Source organism: Panthera onca, chromosome C2 (assembly GCF_046562875.1).
Source record: "Panthera onca isolate mPanOnc1 chromosome C2, mPanOnc1 haplotype 2, whole genome shotgun sequence".
In the NCBI taxonomy this organism is placed as follows: Eukaryota; Metazoa; Chordata; class Mammalia; order Carnivora; family Felidae; genus Panthera; species Panthera onca.
Window position 1 is genome coordinate 126893597 of NC_138347.1, and position 20581 is coordinate 126914177.

The following is a 20581-nucleotide window of genomic DNA, read 5'->3' on the forward strand; positions in this document are numbered from 1 at the left end:
GTTAACATTTGCTTTTATGTATTTAGGTGCTCCAGGGTTGGGTGCATAGATATTTATAATTGTTATATTTTCTTGTTGGATTGGTCTCTTTAACATTATGTAAGGGCCTTTTTGTCTCTTTTCTTTTTCTTTCATGACTCTGGCTAAGGTTTACCTATTTTATCGATCTATTCAAAGAACCAGCTATTGTTTTCAGTGATCTTTTCTGTTTTAAGTCTCCAATTATTTCTATCTGATCTTTATCATTTTTTTCCTTCTACTAACTTTGGGCTTTGTTCATTTTTTTTTTTTTTTTTTTTTTTTTTAGCTCCTTTATGCCTAGGGTTATAGTGTTTATTTGAGATTTTTCTGATTCCTGAGGTAGGACTATATCCCTATAAATTTCCCTCTTAGAACTGCTTTTGCTATGTCACAAAGGCTTTGGACCATTGTATTTTCAGTTTTCTTAATGTATTTTTTTATTTTATCTTTGGTTTTCTTGTTGACTTACTGATTTTTTTAATAGCATGTTGTTTAGCCTCCATTTGTTTATAGTTTTTGTTCCTCCCACCTCACCCCAGTAATTGATTTCTGGTTTCATACTGTGGTGGTTGGAAAAGATGAATGACATTTCAGTCTCGTTAAATTTATTGAGATTTATTTGGTGACCTAACATATGATCTCTCCTTAAGAATGTTTCATGGGCACTTGAGGGGGCACCTGGGTGGTTCAGTCAGTTAAGCATCCGACTTTGGCTCAGGTCATGATCTCACAGTTTGTGAGATCGAACCCCACATCAGGCTCCATGCTGACAATGCAGAGCCTGCTTGGGACTCTCTCTCCCCTCCCTCACTCGCGCTCTCTCTCAAAATAAACAAACGTAAAAAAAAAAAAAAAAAAAAATTTAAGATAAGAATGTTTCATGTGCACTTGAAAAGCATGTGTATTCTGTATTTGGATGAAATATACTATATATGTGTATTTTTATGTATCATTTAAGGCTACTGTTTCCTTATTGATTTTCTGTCTGATCTATTCCAGTGGTGTAAGTGAAAGAAAAAAATTATAAAAGATCAGACAGAAAGAAATGGAGACTTAAAAAAAAAAAATAGAAAAGATCACTGAAACCAAAAACTGGTTCTTTGAAAATATAAAAGAGGTTAACCTTAGCCAGAGTCATGAAGGAAAAAGAAAAAAAGAGGACCCAAAGAAATAAAATAAAAAATAAGTAACAACCCATGCCATGGAAATACAAAGTATTTTAAGAGACTACTAGGAAAAATTATACACCAACAAATTGGATAACGTAGAAAACATGGGTAAATTCCTAGAAACATACAACCTTTCAGAACTGGATCAGGAAGAAATTGAGAATTTGAACAGATTAATTACTAGTATCAAAACAATTCATAATCAAAAAGCCCTAACACAAGCCCAGTACCAAATGGATTGACAAGTGAATTCTACCAAACATTTAAAGAATACTGGGGCACCTGGGTGGCTCAGTCAGTTAAGCATCTGACTTTAGCTCAGTTCATGATCTTGCAGTTCATGAGTTCAAGCCCTGCATCAGGCTCGCTGCTGTCAGCATGGATCCTGCTTTGAATCTTCTGTCCCCCTTTTCTCTCTGCCCCTTCCCCATGTGCTCGCTCGCTCTCTCTCTCTCTCTCCAAAATAAAGATTAAAAAAAATTTTTTACTTAATACCTATTTTCCACAAAGTACAAAAAAAAAAAAAAGAGGAAAGCTTCCAAATGACATTTTATGCAGCCAGTATTACCATACTGATCCATACCATACCATACTGTCATACCAAAGCCAGACAAACACTTCACAAAAAAAGAAAACCACAGGCCAATACCCCTGATCAACATCAATGCAAAAATCCTCAACAAAATATTAGGAAACTTCATTAAACAATACATTATTTTAACTAGATCACTCACCACGATCAAGTGAGATTTATTCTGGGGAAACAATGGTTCAATATTCACAAAATCAGTAACATGATACATCATTTTAACAAGATGAAGGACAAAATTATATGATCATCTCAATAGATGCAGAAAAACTATTTGACAAAATTAGACATCTGTTCATGATGAAAACTCAAAAACTGAAAAGCAGCCTATGGAATGGGAGAAGATATTTGCAAACAACATATCTGATAAAGCGTTAGTATCCAAAATCTATAAAGAACTTATCAAACTCAACACCCAAGAAAACAAATAACCCAGTTAAGAAATGGGCAAAAGACATGAATAGACACTTCTCCAAAGAAGACATCCAGACGGCTAATGGACACATGAAAAGATACTCAACATCATTCATAATCCAGGAAATACAAATCAAAACCATGAGATCAATCTCACACCTGTCAGAATGGTTAAAATTAACACAAGAAACAGGTGTTGGCAACGATGTGGAGAAACAGGAACCCTCTTGCACTGTTGGTGGGAATGCAAACTGGTGCAGCCACTGTGGAAAACAGTATGGAAGTTCCTCAGAAAGTTAAAAATAGAACTACCCTAAGATCCAGCAGTTGTACTGCTAGGTATTTACCCAAAAGGTATAAAAATATGGATTCAAAGGAGTAATAACATGCACCCCAATGTTTATAGCTGCATTATCAACTGCCAAACTATGGAGAGAGCCCAAATGTCCACAGACTGATGAAGGATAAAGAAGATAAGGTATATATACACAATAGAATATTACTCAGCCATCACAAAGGGTGAAATCTTGCCATCTGCAACAACATGGATGGAGCTAGAGTATATTATGCTAAGCAAAATAAGTCAGAGAAAGATAAATACCATATGATTTCACTCATATGTGGAATTTAAGAAACCAAAGAGATGAACATATGGGAGTGGGGAGAAAAGAGAGAGGGGAAACAAACCAAAAAAGACTCTTAACAATAGAGACAAACCGAGGGTTGATGGAGGGAGGTGAATGGGGGATGGGCTAGATGGGTGATGGGTATTAAGGAGGGTACTTGTTATGATGAGCACTGGATGTTGTATATATTTGATGGATCACTGAATTCTACCCATGAAACCACATTGCACTGTATGTCAACTAACTAGAATTTAAACATTTGAAAAAAAATTTTTAACTCCAGAAAATTAGTTTAAAAAAATTTTAACGTTTATTTATTTTTGAGAGAGGGGGCAAAGGAGGGAGGGAGGGCAAGCGAGCATGAGCCAGGCAGGGGCAGAAAGAGGGGGACAGAGAATCCAAAGCGGGCTTCACACTGTGAGCACAAAGCCCACTGAAGGGCTTGAACTCACGCCTGTGATATCATGACCTGAGCCAAAAATCAAGAGTCAGCCTCCCAACCAAGTGAACCACCCAGGCACCCAAGAAAATGAGTTTAGAGGGAACATACCTCAACATAATAAAACCCATACAAGAAAAACCCACAGCTAACATCATACTCAATGGAGAAAAACTGAGAGTTTTTTAAGATCAGGTACAAGTTGGAAATCTACACTCTCATTTTTATTCAACATAGTATTGAAAGTACTAGCCACAGCAATCAGACAAGAAATATAAGGCATCAAAATTATAAGGAAGAAGTGAAATGTCATTATTTGCAGCTGAAATGATATTACACATAGAATATCCTAAAGACTCCATTGAAATACTATTAGAATAAATGAATTCAGCAGTCACAGGATGCAAAATACAAAGAAATCTCTTGTATTTCTATATACTAGTAACAAAGTAGCAGAGAAATTAAGAAAATTCCATTTATAACTGCACCAAAAAGAATAAAATACACAAGAACGAACTTAGCAAGTAGGTGAAAGACCAGTACCCTGCAAACTAAAACACTGATAAAAGATGATGGGGCACCTGGGTGGCTCAGTCAGTTAAGCATCCAACTAGGTTCTGGTAATGTTCTCATGGTTTGTAGGTTTGACCCCCGCATCCAGCACTGTGCTAACAACTCAGAGTCTGGAGCCTGCTTTGGATTCTATGCCTCCTTCTCTTACTCTCTCTGTCCCTCCCCCACCCGTGCTCTGTTCCTCAAAAATAAACAAACATTAAAAATAAACAAATAAATAAACCACGGATGAAAGAAACTAAAGATGACACAAACAAATAGAAAGGTATTCTATGCTCATGGACTGGAAAAATTACTATCGTTACAATACCCACATTACCCAAAGCAATCTACAGTTTCAATTCAATCCCTATCAAAGATACCAATTGTATGTTTCACAATACTAGAATAAATTATCCTAAAATTCATATTAAACATAGCCAAAACAATCTTGGGAAAAAAAGAACAAAGTTGGGAGTAACACAATCCCAGATTTCAAACTGTATTACATAACTATAATAAGCAAAGCAGGATGGTACTGGCACAAAAACAGACACATAGATCAATGGAAGAATAGAAAGTCCAGAAATAAACTCTCACTTATGCAATAAATGGGGAAAAGACAGTCTCTTCAATAAATGGCACTGGGAAAACTCAATAGTTACATCCAAAAGAATGAAACTCAACCACTTTTTTACATCATAGACAAAAATAAACTTAAATAAAGAACTAAATATGAGACCTGAAAATAAGGAACTACTAGAAGAAAACATAGCCAGTAATTTCTTTGACATCAGCCTTAGCAACATTTGTCTAGATGTGTCTCCTCAGGCAAGGAAAACAAAAATAAACTACTGGGACTATACCAAAATAAGAAAGCTTTTGCACAGCAAGAGTAACCATCAACAAAAATAAAAGGCAACCTACTGAATGGGAAAAGACATTTGCAAATGATATATCCAACAAGGGGTTAATATCCAAACTGTAGAAAGAACTTCTTTGACTCCACACCAAGAAACCTATCAATCCAATTAAAAAAGAGATCTGAATAGACATTTTTCCAGGAAGACATACAGACTTAACAGACACATGAAAAGATGCTCAACTTCACTCATCAGGGAAATGTAAATCATTTCCACAATGAGATATCACTTCACATCTGTTAGAATGGATAGTAGCAAGAAGACAAGAAATAACAAGTGTTGGCAAGGATACAGAGAAAAAGGAACACTTTTGTACTGTTGATGAAAAAGTAAACTGGTGCAGCCACTGTGGAAAACTGTATAGAGGTTCCTCAAAAAATTAAAAATAGAAATACCTTATGTTCCAGGGACACCTGGGTGACTCAGTCAGTTAAGCATTTGACTCTTGATTTCAGCTCAGGTCATGATCTCATGGTTCGTGAGACTGAGCCCCACATCAGACTCTGCACTGACAGCATAAAGCCTGCTTAAGATTCTCTCTCTCTCTCTCTCTCTCTCTCTCTCTCTCTCTCTCTCTCCCCCTCTCTTCTCCCCCACCCCCGTCTCTCTCTCTCTCTCTCTCAAAATATTAAAAAAAAGAATGAAAGACCTTGCTATTTGTGATAATATAGGTGGACCTAGAAAGTGACTTAAGTCAGACAAAGTCAAATACCATAGGATTTCATTTATATGTGGAATCCAAAAAGCAAAACAAACAAAAATCAGAAACAGACCTATAAATACAAAGACCTGGTAGTTGCCAGAGGGGAGGGGTGTAAGTAATGGGCCAAATGGGTGAAGGCAAATGGGAGGTATAGGTTTCCAGTTGTGGAATGAATAATTCATGGGGATGAAAGGTACAGCAGAGGAAATACAGTCAAAGGTATTGGAACAGCATTCTATAGTGACAGATGGCAGCTACACATGTGGTTATTAGCACAGCATAGTGTACAGAGTTGTCAACTCATTATGTTCTACACCTGAAATTAATGTAACATTGTGTTAACCGTACCCCACTTAAAAAAAAAAAAAAGCTAAAACAAGAAATATCAGAGAAAACCACTGTAATAAATTTCATTAAACTTGTGAGACTACAGTGCAAAACCCTATGCAGATAAAATGGAATACCTAGAAGAAATAGATAATTTTTTTTAACAAATTTACCTCATCTGATCCCAAAGATAAAGTTTAAAGAACCATTAACATTAAAGACTAGAGGAAGTTATCAAAAAGCCACTCCTCCCTGACACAGAAGACACTAGGTCCTGACAATTTCACAAGAGAACCTCTACCGTATCTTTTAAGAGCAGATAATCCCAATGCCATTTAAATTATTAGAACATAGAAAATCTGCAAATTCTTTTAGAACACTTAATGAACTTAATTGTGTTCTCACCATCCCAAATTCATAGGTTGAAGCCTAACCCCCAATGTGACTGTATTTGGTAAGAGAGCCTTTAAGGAGATAAAGTTATTTAAATGAAGTCATAAGGGTGGTGTCCTAATATGACAGAACTGGTATCTTTTTAAGAGAAAGAGACACCAGAGAGTTCTTTCCTCACACACACAGAAGAAAGGCTACAACAGGAAACAGCAAGAAGAAAGCCATCTACACCCCCAGGAAGACAAGCCTCGCCAGAAATTAAGCCTGTTGTTAATTTGGTCTTGGATTTCTAGCCTCCAGAAATATGAGAAAATTAATTTCTGTTGTTTAAGCAATCCAGTCTCTGGTATTTTGTTATGGCAGTGCTAACAGACTAATACATGAAATAAGCACACCATGGATACCAAAAAACCTAAGTTTAAAATACATCAAAAAATGGGGCGCCTGGGTGGCTCAGTCAGTTGAGCATCCGACTTTGGCTCAGGTCATGATCTCGCGGTTCGTGAGTTTGAGCCCCACGTCGGGCTCTGGTGCTGACAGCTCAGGGCCTGGAGCCTGCTTCAGATTCTGCATCCCCCTTTCTCTCCACCCCACCCCTGCTTGTGCTCTGTCTCTCTCTTTCAAAAATGAATAAACATAAAAAAAATTTTTAAATACCTCAAAAAAATCAGCAAATCAGCTCATTATCACATGACATTGATGCAAATATCCAAAATAAGATATTAACAAAATATCAAATTCCTTTTACTCAGGAATATAAGAAGAGTTTAATATTAGTAGATCTATTAAGATAAATTCATAAATAGATCTAGGGGGAAAAAGATCATTTCCATAAATGCTGAAAGCATTTAAAAGATAATCAATACTTCCTTGATTTAAGAAGAAACAGGTAAACAAGAACAAAAATTAAAATAGAAACCAGTCATAGCTTTGTTTACACGAAAAAAAGATAAAATCAGGGGCGCCTGGGTGGCTCAGTCGGTTAAGCGTCCGACTTCAGCTCAGGTCAGGATCTCGCGGTCCGTGAGTTCAAGCCCCGCGTCAGGCTGTATATAATACACAGTATTATATGTTAATTATATCTCAGTACAGTTGGGAAAAGATTCAAGAGGAATCCGCTGAAGCTCTCGGGAACTCTGTTGCTCTTGCCTCTTTGGTATGCTGGGCTGCAAACTTTAGCTTTATCAGATATGTCATTTGCAAATATCTTCTATTCAGTAGGTTGCCTTTTGGTTTTGTTGATTGTTTCCTTCACTGTGAAGAAGCTTTTCATTTTGATATAGTCCCAATAGTTTATTTTTGCTTTTGTTTCCCTTGCCTCAGGAGATCTATCTAGAAAAATGTTGGTTGGTATGGCCAATGTCAGAGACACTACTGCCTGTGTTCTCTCTTAGGATTTTTAAGGTTTCTGGTCTCCTATTTAGGTTTTAATCCATTTTGAGTTTATTTTTGCGTATGGTGTAAGAAAGTGGTCCACTTTCATTCTTTTGCATATAGTTGTCTGGTTTTCCCAATACCATTTGTTGAAGAGACTGTCTTTCCCATTGCATATTCATTCCTCCTTTATCGAAGATTAATTGACTATATTGTGGGTTTATTTCGGGGTTTTCTATTCTGTTCCATTGACCTATATGTCTATTTTTATATACCATATGACAGCTGGTGTTACTACAACTTTGTAATATAATGACAAGTCTGGAATGGTATCATCTCCAGTTTTTTTTCTTTTTCAAGATTGTTTTGGCTATTTGGATATCTTCTGTGGTTCCATACAAATTTTAGTATTGTTCTAGTTTGGTGAAAATGCTGTTGGTATTTTGATAGGGATTGCATTAAATCTGTAGACTGCTTTGAGTAGTATAGACATTTTAGCAATATTCTTATAATCTATGAGCATGGAATGTCTTTCCATTTCTTTGTGTCCTCTTGAATTTCCTTCAGAGTACAGGTCTTTTACCTCTTTGGTTAAGTTTATTCCTAGATATTTTATTGGTTTTGGTGCAATTGTAAATGGGATTAATTTCTTAACTTCACTTTCTGCTGTGTCATTATCAGTGTGTAGAAATGCATTAGATTTCTGTATGTTGATGTTGAATCCTGTGACTTTACTGAAATTGTTTATCAATTGTGGTAGATTTTGGTGGAGTCTTCAGAGTTTTCTATATATAGTATCATGTCATCTGCAAATAGTGAAAGTTTACTTCCTTCCCAATTTGGATTTTATTTATTTATTTATTTACTTACTTATTTAGATGTCTAATTGCTGTGGCTAGCACTTCCAGTACTATGTTGAATAAATGTGGTGAGAGTGGACATCCCTGTTTGTTCCTGACCTTAAGGGAAAAGCTCTCCATGTTTTCCCACTGGGTATGATGTTAGCTGTGGGTTTTTATATGAGGCCTTTATTATGTTGAGGTATGTTCCCTCTGAAACTACTTTGTCAAGGGCTTTTATCATGCATGTACTTTGTCAAATGTTTTTTCTGCATCTATTGAAATGCTCATATGGTTTTTATCCTTTCTTTTATTGATTGTTTTGCAAATGTTAAACCACTGTTGTAGCCCAGGAATAAATCCCACCTCATCATGGTGTTTGATTTTTTTTTTTTTTAATGTATTGTTGGATTCAGATTGCTAGTATTTCACTTTTTATACTTTCGAGACGTATGGTCTCTTTGCCACTCAAAGAGTCCTCTTATATTTCTTGCAGGGCTGCTTTAGTAGTCATGAACTCCTTTAGTATTTGTTTGTCTGGGAAACTCTTTATCTCTCCTTCTATTCTGAGTGATGGCCTTGCTGGATAGCATATTCTTGGCTGCAGATTTTTCTCTTTCAGCACTTTGTATATGTCATGCCACTTCCTTCTGGTCTGCAGTTTTTCCTTAAAAATCCACTGATGTTATGGGGTTTCCCCTTATATGTAACTATTTTTTTTTCCTCTTGGTGCTTTTAAAAGTTTTTCATTGCACTGCTTTTGCCATTTTAATTACTGTGTGTCTTGGTGTGGACTGCCTTGTGTTGATTTTTGGGGGCAGGGGGTGCTCTCTGTACCTTTTGCATCTGGATATCTGTTTCTTTCCCAAGATTAGTGTTTTTAGCTATTACTTCTTCAAATAAATTTTCTGCCTGCTTTGTCTCTTCTTGTGGATCTATAATGCAGATATGATTATGCTTGATTGAGTCACCAAGATCTCAGACTGTTTTCAATTTGCATAATTTTTTTCCTTTCATTTATTCAGCATGGTTACTTTCCATTACTCTGTCTTCCACATCATTAATTCCTTCCTTTATCCAGTCTATTTACTCCATCAAGTTTATTTTTAATTTCACTTATTGTGTTCATAATCTCTGATTCAGTCTTTATATCTTTGTGTTTTTAAAGTTTTTAAAAAATTTATGTTGAGAGAGCACAAGCATGAGTGGGGGAGGGGCAGAGAGCAATGGGGAGAGAGAGAAAATCCCAAGCAGGCTCTGCACTGTCAGCTTAGAGCCCAATGAGGGGCTCAGACTCCCAAACCATGAGTTGATAACCTGATCAAAATCAAGAGTCAGACACTTAACTGACTAAGCCACCCAGATGCCCCTAGTCCTTATCTCTTTGTTAAGGGTCTGACTGATGTCCTCTACTCTTTTCTCAAGTTTGGTGAGTATCTTTATCATGACTTTACATTCTCTATCAGGCATATTAGTTATATCCATTTCACTTAAGTCTCTTGGTATGGTTTTGGCCTATTCTGTCATGATCTCACGGTCCGTGAGTTCGAGCCCCGCGTCGGGCTCTGTGATGACAGCTCAGAGCCTGGAGCCTGTTTCAGATTCTGTGTCTCCCTCTCTCTGACCCTCCCCCATTCATGCTCTGTCTCCCTCTGTCTCAAAAATAAATAAAGGTTAAAAAAAAAATTAAAAAAAAGAAAAAGAAAAAGGAACCCTCGTGTGCGCTCAGTGGGAATACAAAGTGGTGCAGCCACTATGGAAAACGGTATGGAGGGGTGCCTGGGTGGCTCAGTCAGTTAAGCCGCCGACTTCGGCTCAGGTCACGATTTCGCGGTCCGTGAGTTTGAGCCCCGCGTCGGGCTCTGTGCTGACAGCTCAGAGCCTGGAGCCTGCTTCAGATTCTGTGTCTCCCTCTCTCTCTGCCCCTCCCCTGTTCATGCTCTTTCTCTCTCTGTCTCCAAAATAAATAAACGTTAAGAAAAAAATTAAAAAAAAAAAAAAAAGAAAGAAAAGAAAACGGTATGGAGGTTCCTCAAAAAGTTAAAAATAGAACTACCCTACAATCCAGCAATCGCACTATTGGGTATTTACCCCAAAAACATAAAACGCTAATTCAAAGGAATACATGTACCCTTATGTTTATAGCAGCATTATTTACATTAGCCAAGATATGGAAGCAACCCATCAATAGATGAATAAAGAAATGTGTGTGTGTACACACACACATGCGTGCGCGCGCGCACACACACACGTGCACACACACACACACACACACACACACACACACACACACAGGAATATTATTCAGTCATGAAAAAGAATGAAACCTTGCCATTTGCAATGATATGCATGTAGCTAGAGAGGGAGACAACCAAAGGCCAAATTCCAGTGAGGAGGAAAAAAGAGACAAAAGAGGTTTAAATGAAAGGGAAGAAAAAGACTTGGACAGCAATTAAACACAGATATGGGTTAAGAGGGGGTTTTGCTAGCGGGACAAGTTAAAGGGAGAAGAAGTTAAGAGATTTATACAAATCAATCAGGCAAGTAAGACCCCAGATGGGGAAGGATGATGTCAGAAGTTCAGGTAGAGGAACCTCATTCTGTAAGTCTGGGGAGACATGGAAGGACAGTGGGATGCAGCAAAAAGGAGAATCAGGGGACCTGATGACAGAGACCCTATTTTACCTTCTTTAAACTTAAAACTTTTCTTGGACTTAAAACTACCAATGCCATGTATACTTTTGCTCTCCATCTCTCTCAATCACACAGTGAAGTTCCTGAGGCAGGGATTTTACCCTTCATGGTGTCCTATAGTTACAGCACTGAGAACAGTGCCTGGTCATTAGTATCCGGCAGAATGGCAGAATCCAAGCTGGACCAAAAAGGTAGAGGCCAGGAGGACTAGGGGCTCCAGAGGAATGGGAAGAGTGGAACTGGAGTCAGGGATCAGAGGCAGTGGGAGGGAGACAGGGGCAAGTATGCAGATATGGAGAGTCCTGAAGGCTGAGGTCAGAGAAGGGCATGCTCTTAGCGAGGTATATTTTTCACAGCTCAAATGGTGCTCAACAGGCTGAAGAACTGAGCAATGAGGAGGAGCTGAATCTGGCCACTGCTGCTGGCTCATGCTGGTTCCCCAAAATACAGGAGAAGGAATAGGTCACTGGGAGAGCCGTAAGTCTGGGAAAAGTTGGAACACAGATGGCTCTTGGGCATATCAAGCAAGGACTGCTGAGAGCACAGCATGCACCTAAGAATGTGCAGGAGACAGTGGCCATGTCCCAGCTTGCCCCAACACTGTTTCACTTAATGATCCGGGAATCTGCCACACCAAGAAAAAGGTGGTACAAATGACTCTTATCATCCTCAGAACCACACATTCCCCATCTAACTTATCAAAGGATACCTTGTGTATCTCTAGAGAAACAAATGCCCTCTAGGCATAAGATTCCAAAGATACCTAACAAAAAGACTCCCTGGTTTCGACTCCAGACTTTGGGGTCATCGACTCTTCTCCCTGCACCTCACAGTGCTGTCTAAAGACCCCTGAGACCTCCTGACCCAAGTGGCTCCTCCTACCCCCACCCCTCAGGTCCAGGAGAAGCAGTAGAAAGGCTACCGCCACTATTTCTTCCTAGAACACACTAACGAGTGGCCCCTGTTCTGTGCCCAACCCATGCTCTGCCTCTGTTGCCCAATGTTAAAGCCTGTGGATTTGGCATTTCCTCCATATGCCAAAGCACAGGACCATGGATGTGGCTGAGCTAGCACAGACAAAACCAGCAGATGTGGCACTTACAGAGTGTATGATGTCCACCATGTTGTAGGCTTTGGTCGATTCCAAGGGGACAATTGTGTCAAGCTCAGGAACCATACGGTCACTTTGGACAGAAAAAGAAGCAGATACAATCAACACAGGAAGAGCCATTTGCCTTCTGTGGCTGGGGGATGGGAGTAACGTGGGAGCAGAGCTGATTCTGTCCCTGCTGGGCTTGCAAAGTAGTCCCAAAAGATGCATTCCTTTCTTACCACCATATCAAACTGAAAGGAGTTTGATATTAACCCAAAAGATCTTTGTTTTCATTCAGAGGGAAGAAACGAGCTTATTCTCCTGAATGTGGTTCCTTCATTTATCCCCTCTGAATACCTCCTACATTCCAGGTACAGTATGGGGCACTACAGGACACTGTAGTGAACAAGACACTGTTCTAGCAAGTCCTACTCTCACTTTCTGAGACACTGAAAATAAAAGAACAAGGACTTGGAAATGCAAAAGCAGAGTTCTGTTACTCAACATTGTGGGTTCATATTCCCTGTTGGAAAATAAACCTGCTAAAGCTCCTTTTTAAAAAAGCAAAACTGGGGTGCCTGAGTGGCTCAGTCGTTTAAGCATCTGACTCTTAATTTCAGCTAAGGTCATGAACTCATGAGATCCAAGTCCCATGTCAGGCTCTGCTCTGAGCACAGAGCCTGCTTAAGGTTCTCTCCCTCCCTCTCTTTCTTCCCTTCCTCTCTTGTGCTCATACTTTCTTTCTCTCAATAAAAAAATGAGATACAGTACATTTAATTTTTAAAAACTAAATATTAAAAAAGTAAAACTGCAGCCCCCCTGGTGGGGAGAATCACTGAGGACTAACTAGTCACCCAGGCTCATGGCGTTCTGCTTCCTCATGCACCTTTGTGGCTGAGCAGAGAGCCTGACAGGGCCCACACCCACACCACAGGAGGGCTCAGCAGCAATGTGTCACTCTCCCACATGCTCTCATCCCCTCCTGCTCATGCAGGCAGGCAGGGACTGTTCTGGCCCTGACATGTGCACCTGGGCTGAGGTTTGACTTTGGTAAAAGCCACATGCCTCAAGCCCAACTTCCCAGAGAACTCCACATAGGGGGATACTGGGTACAGCCCTACCAGATAAAGTCCTCCCTTATTTTTCATTTGCAACTTATACATACAGCTACTCTTGGATCAATGGAGAGGAGATATGACTGGAGCTAAGCAGGCTATTCAGTCATTCCTAAGCCCCTGGGCCCTAATACCTTCAAATGATGTCGTAAATTTTTCAAGAATCCCAAATAGTACAGTTGCTCAGAAAAGGACGCTGTGTCCATCGTTCTGGGCCTATGACCACCTTCCTTTTCAAGTCTACACATAATATACCACTGGTTAGGTCCCCTGAAGAGTGGGGCTGAGGCATGTGGAAGCTCAGGTCCATTCCACAGAATAGTGTCTAAAAATGGCTTCTTACTAGGAGACAGAATTCTAAATTTTTTCTGCAAAACAAAGTCCAGGCCAAGTGAGTTTGAAGTAGTTGGAGTCTGAAGTTTGAATCTCAGAATGGAAACAGAATGGAGAAGAAAACAGCCAGAGATCTGGAACAATAGTTCCCCAAATGAGCCTCTGGCTCACTTGATGATGTAACCCCATGAGGCAGTGGCCCCAATAATAAGGAGAGAAAGTGTTTACTAGGTGGCCAACAATACACCTTCCCCTGGACTGCCCGGGCCTCTGGCCACATGCAGGTGGGCATAAGCACATTTTCAAAAGGGCATGCTGTCTACATCATTTCACATTTCATGTCAGAACAAAAAATATTTCCAATTCTGGACAAATCAAGACTTATAGAACTGGGGGTGGGGGCACTTTTTACTCCCAAGTTATTTTTCAGATGTTACAGAGAGGAAAAAAAATGAATACAAATAAAATTCTTCCTTTCTTTGCTCCTGTACCCAGACATGCCACCACCATGCCAACACCTAGGAGCCTCACTGGCTCCACTCCATAATCCACTCCAAGCTGCCCAATAGGGCAGAGCCTGGAGGTGCTGCCAGGGCAGAGGAGCTAGAAAAGGGTAAGTCAACCTGCACAACAAGAGTTGGTGCCCTGGCCTGTAACTCACCTGGGATCATGGCATTCACGGATGGGAGCTGGGTCCTGGTTGCTGAGGGGCAGATAGTTGAAGAACTCCCGGAGATTACACAAGGCATCAACATCATTTTCAAAAGCTCTGTGGGCAACACCTGAAAAAAACAGAGGGGCTATAATAGGCCTAGACACCTGTCAGCCCACAGATGCTGTTTCATGTCCACCTGCCACTCCTAGGGCATGTTGGCAGGAGACTGTAGTAACACCTCTGTGAGGAAGGAATACCACACATCTTCAGGCCGACCTTCAATTTATGCAATCTGTTCCCTCTGCTCTGTACCCACACCTCTGCAGGGTCACTCCTTTCTTTATTCCCTGCAGCCCTCATGTGCCTCCCCATCCTTGTGGGAGCTCTCTTCATACCCTTCCCTGCAGCACTGATCTGTCCATTTCCTTGTTTCCTGCATGACATCTCCTCTAGAATATCAGCTGTAACAGGGTAGAGAACAGGCCCATCTTAAACCACTATAGTCCCACATCAAGAATTACACCTCACTACAGGTCACTTAGCTTTCAATACAGCTGAAAAACAAAAAAATAAAAGAATAATGGCTGGCACATAATGTCATGGTACTCAGCAACGGTGGAGGGGAAGGTGGGGAACCACCTGCCCTAGTGAGGAATGAAGCCATCATTCCTCAAGAATACTCTGAAATCACAGAACGGCCAAATAACGCCACAGACGTGACAAAGTAGGGCCAGAAACTCTCTCCCAGAATCCCTGCTTCCACCATTTCCCCTACCATCTCTTCTCACAGCAGCCAAACTGGGCTTTTTAAGCCAGATTATGCCATGTCTCCAAACACCCTCTTGCTGTTCACTCAACATGCCAGCCACTTCCCTTCCTCAGGGCCTTTGCATTGCCTATCCCCTCTGCCTGCAGCGTTTCTCCCTTTGGTGTTCATGCAGTTAACTCCTTCAGATCTGCTCAACTGTTACCCTCACAGTGCAGCCTGCTCTTACCACCCTATTTCAAACTACAGCAACCCCAGGCCCTGTTCTACTTTTCCAGAGCACAGATTACCTTCTACCAAACTATACAATGTCCTTATTTTAAGTTTATTTACGGTCTACATCCTGTACTAGAATATAACCCCATATGGGCAGGGATCTTTGTTTCTTTCACAAAGGTATTGCTAGCACATAGAATAATGCTTGACACACAGGCACTCAATGAATATATGCTGAATGAATGTTTCGTGTTCAACACAGAATTCTTTTATTCAAGAAATACTTGGGGCGCCTGGGTGGCGCAGTCGGTTAAGCGTCCGACTTCAGCCAGGTCACGATCTCGCGGTCCGTGAGTTCGAGCCCCGCGTCAGGCTCTGGGCTGATGGCTCGGAGCCTGGAGCCTGTTTCCGATTCTGTGTCTCCCTCTCTCTCTGCCCCTCCCCCGTTCATGCTCTGTCTCTCTCTGTCCCAAAAATAAATAAAAAAAAACGTTGAAAAAAAAAAAAAAAAAAAAAAGAAATACTTATAAATTGGTGAGGCCACTTTAAAGGACAGCATGGTAGTTCCTCAAAAAGGGAGAGTTACCATTTGACTTAGAAACTCCACTTCAAGGGAAACAAAAACATGTCACACAAAACTTGTACATGAATGTTTACAGCAGCATGTTCACGACAGCCAAAATGTGGAAGCAATCCAAGTGTTTAACTGATGAATGAATAAAAGGTGGTATATTCCTACTCTGAAATAATATCCAGCAATAAAAATGAGGTACTGATCCATGCTGCAACATGGATTAACCTTAAAAATGTTATGCTAGATATAAAAAACCACTCACAGAAGACCATTATCACATGACTCCTAGACAAAGGAATAGAAGGTAGATCAGTGACTGCCTAGAGGTAGACTATTTGGGGGAATATGGGGAGCATATGCTAATGGATGCAGGGCTTTGAGGGGCAATAAAAGGTTCTAAAGTTGTGGTGATAACTGAAAAACACTAAGCACATAAAATCATTGAATTACATACTTTAAATGAGTATGTCACAAATATAAAATGTAAACTGTACCTCAATAAAGCTGTTTTAAAAAGAAAATAATATGTATAGGTCTTGCTCTGGAGATATACAGGTGAATACCTCAGATGTCACCAATACTTAACATTATTTTAGATCCCAGTGAAAAAAAAAAAAAATCTGGGGTGCCTGGGTGGCTCAGTCAGTTCAGAGTCCGACTCTTGATTTCAGCTCAGGTCATGATCTCACAGTCGTGAGATCAAGCCCTGCATCAGACTCTGCACTGAGCATGGAGCCTGCTTAAGATTTTCTCTCTCTCTCTCTGCTCCTCTCCCCCGCTCACACTCTCTAAAAATAAATAAAAAATACTGCTGCCATTTAAGCCCTGAGACAAGAGTGAGAGGACCAGCTGTGGGAGAATCAGCAATGAGAAGGTTCTGATTCTAGCTGTGTGCTGGAGACTGCTAAACAGAGCTGACGGCTGAGGGAAAGGAATGAGTCAAAGTTGATGCCAACCTGAGGTGGGAGAGGAAATGTATAAATTGGTCACACCGGCTTCTCACTGCTTTGAAATCTTTCCAAGAGGCAATTTCTCCTGCCTTCAGTTATACTGCTTCTGGTGTCATAGACAATCCTTACGCAACTTGGTGTCTTCTTCCAAGAAAATATGAAATTCCAAATATCACTCTAACAACAAATGTCTTCATTAATGTCAGGTTCATTCCCTGCACCCAATTCTATGCCACTCTATATAAACAATACCCTTTGTTTCAACGCCCACATACAGAATAATCTTTACACATTTTGAATTCAGCATGGGTAACACATAACCCCAAAGAGGTGAAAATGTGGGCCATGACCATCACATTATGACTGTACCTGACCAAAAGCAATTGGTAACACTGCCATCTCAGACATACCCAACTTTAGATTAAAAAAAGTCACACTAGGGGCGCCTGGGTGGCTCAGTTGGTTGATCGTCCGACTTCGGCTCAGGTCATGATCCCACGGTCTGTGAGTTCAAGCCTCGTGTCGGGCTCTGTGCTGACAGCTCAGAGCCTGGACCCTGCTTCGGATTCTCTGTCTCCCTCTCTCTCTGCCCCTCCCCTGCTCATGCGCGCTCGCGCGCGCTCTCTCTCTCTCTCTCTCTCTGTGTCAAAAATAAATAAACATAAAAAAAAAATTTTTTTTTTAAGTCACACTATTTTTTTTAAAGGTCAAATGTTATAACCACCATTCCAGTTACTTTTAAAATTTTAAATATCAAAGCTTTAGTAGTAACTGTTTTTGTTTTAACTAATTTGAGGTACTAAATCTATCTTTATTATTATATCTATAGTAAATATACCATACCACAGCCCTCTCAAATTCTGCCAATTAAGTGATATTTATAAAACATTATAACTATTCTCTTGGGCCTGCTTCTCAGTGTTTAAAAACAGTAAGGTGAGCCTCAAGGCCTCTAACCTGACATGGTGGTATGGGTCCTGGCACCACCGAGCTCCTCCTGAGTAACATCCTCATTGGTGACAGACTTCACAACATCCGGGCCAGTGATGAATAGGTAGGAGGTGTCCTAAAATCAGAGTTCCAAAAGAATCAGTCTCAGAACACCAGAGCTACATGGAGCCTTAGAATTTACACAGCCAAGACAAATGCAGAGAAGTTAGTGATGTGGGGACAGAACCAGATTAGGAGGTCACTAAAAGATACCTATCCAAACTAAAGACTCAAAGTTTCCTTGTCTCACTACCAACAAAATTGTTTTTTCCCCCAAATATTTTATTTTTCAGTAATCTCTACATCCAACATGGGGCTTGAACTCAGAACCTGGAGATCAAGAGTCGTATGCTCTACCAACTGAGCCAGCCAGGTACCACAACTAACAAAATCTTCACTGCACGGTTTTGTCTCAGCAAAATTATCAGCCATGTGGCTAACACTTCAGGGTCATTCATTTGTAAACACCTTAACAGGAGGCCCTATTCAGAGATTACTGGGCACCACCATTTTTCTAAAGCACTTCATGGGATTCTGTCCTTAAAGTCTAGGTACTATTATCACCCCCATTTAAAAATGAGGAAACTGAGTCACTGTGACAGTATACAGTTTACCTAAAATTAACCAACCATCATAAGTGAAGCCATTTGAAGACCATGATAATCAATGCTTTGGTGTTTCAAAAGGGTGACAGACTTTTTAGTTTCTAATTTAAAGATGAAGGGAGGGGCGCCTGAGTGGCTCAGTTGGTTAAGCATCTGACTCTTGATTTCAGCTCAGGTCATGATCTCATAGCTTCAGGAGTTCAAGCCCCACAACAAACTCTGCACTGACAGCGCAGAACCTGCTTGAGACTCTCCCTCTTTGTCTGCTCCTCCCCTACTCACACTCACTCTTTCTCAAAAATAATCAATAAAAAACTTTTAAGATAAAGGTATAGTGTAAAAAACTTAAAAAGAATAGAAGAACAGTAGAATATAAGTCTATATCCAAGCCCTTATTTCCAGGCCTCTAATTTCCTTCCCCAAAGGCAACTACTATCAGTTTCTCTCCTTACAAAGACATCCATACACATGTGAAGAGTAATAAATAGATAGATAGATAGATAGATAGACAGATAATCTGTCCTTTTATTTTCTTTCCAGACAGTGTTCTACACAGTTTTGAATCTTCTTGAAAACCATTCCCTATCAGTATAGTAGGATACGTATAATAATTTGTCACCTACCAAAAGTCATTTAGAATATGTCCAGTATTTTGCAATAACAAGCATTTCTACAGTAAATATCTTACTAGAGTCATCTCTCTCAGCTCACTGTTCATTTTCTTTGCCCATTTTTCTATTGGAAATTTGTTTTTGTGTACTGAGGAATTAGTCCTTAGACTATTATGTGTGTTTTATTCAGTCTATTTTATGGATCCTTGGCTTGGAATGCTACTAGAAAGGTCTTTCTTCCCTATTCCACACAGACTTATAAATAAATGTTCACAGAAGCATTATTTGTAACAGTAACAAACTGGAAAACAACCCAATGTCCATCAACAGGTGAATTTCAAAATAATTATCCCAAGTGAAAAGAGCCAGCATCCACCCATTCCACCCCCCCGCAAAAGGTATACAGTTTTTGTATGTTTTATACATGGAAAATGTCATTTTGTATGATTCTGTTTATGCAACATTCTAGAAAATGCAAATTGGTTTATTGTGATAGAAAGCAAATGAATGTTTACCTAAAGACAGGGCTGAGAGGTAGGAGAAATGGATTACAAAAATACAAGAGGAAACTTTAGGGGGTTGGTGGCTATGTTTATTATCTTGACCATGGTCATGGCTTCACAACTGTATGCATGTGTCAAAACTCAAACTGCACAACTTAAATATGTGCAGTTCATGATACAATTATGCCTCCAAGTTGCAAAAAATGTGGGAATGCAAAGAGCCAAGAATATCCCATGCCACTTGAAGAAGAATAAGGAGGGACAACTTGCTGTGCCAGCATTTGTTATGCAGCCAGTGTAATGAAGACAGTGTGGTACTGGCACACGGACAAGCAAACAGAGCAGAAGAGCTCACTGAAACACTCTTGTATACAGACACTTGGTTCGTGATACACGTGGTGCTGCGGAGTAGGAAAGGACTTTTTTTTTTTTTTTCCAATAAAAGAATCTAGGTAACCATGCTGAATAAAATGAAACTAGCCTCTATTTCATACTATGTGTAATTTTAATTCCAACTAGAATTAAACATAAATGTAAAAGGCAAAATAAGCTTTTATAAAACATAAACAATCTTCATCACTTTGAGGTTGAAAAAAGTTCTTCAAGAACTAAAACACATTACCCATAAAGTATAAATTTCACTTTGGTTCTCATATCAAAAGGACACAGAAGCAAGCCTAAATGGACTCCCACTGACTAAGAGAGAGGCAATTTGAGCATGAAAACAAATAATGCTAACAATGAATTAGAAACCACTGAGTAAAATAGGAAATCCATGAACCCACATTAATAATAAATCCATGAGGGGAACTTGGATGGCTCAGTTAAGAGTCCGACTCCTGATTTCCAGTCAGGTCATGATCTCATGATCATAAGATTTGAGCCCTGCATCAGGCTCTGCATTGGGTATAGAGTCTGCTTAAGATTCTCTCTCCCTCTGTCCCTTCCCTACTTGTTCACACACTAAGAAAAAATTAATAATAAATCCATGAAATAAACAAATGCCCAAGAATATAGGGCTCTTCCTTAGAGATGGATGACAAATGGTACAGTTGATAAATATCAATTTTGTGAAAATTGGTTTGGACAAGTATCCTCAATAGATGC

The 20581-nt window shown here is 39.8% G+C and overlaps 1 protein-coding gene across 3 annotated transcripts in view; it reads right to left on the reverse strand.

Annotated features, from left to right (window-relative positions):
• Positions 1–20581, reverse strand: part of PCCB (propionyl-CoA carboxylase subunit beta) — a 92889-nt gene that overhangs the window by 20674 nt on the left and 51634 nt on the right. For all 3 annotated transcript variants that reach the window (XM_078432320.2, XM_078432321.2, XM_078432319.2), the window contains 3 exons: positions 17723–17831; positions 14266–14386; positions 12166–12247 (listed from right to left, as the gene is read on the reverse strand). In XM_078432320.2, the coding sequence (XP_078288446.1) occupies positions 12166–12247; positions 14266–14386; positions 17723–17831 (312 nt within the window). The remainder of the gene's footprint in view (positions 1–12165; positions 12248–14265; positions 14387–17722; positions 17832–20581) is intronic.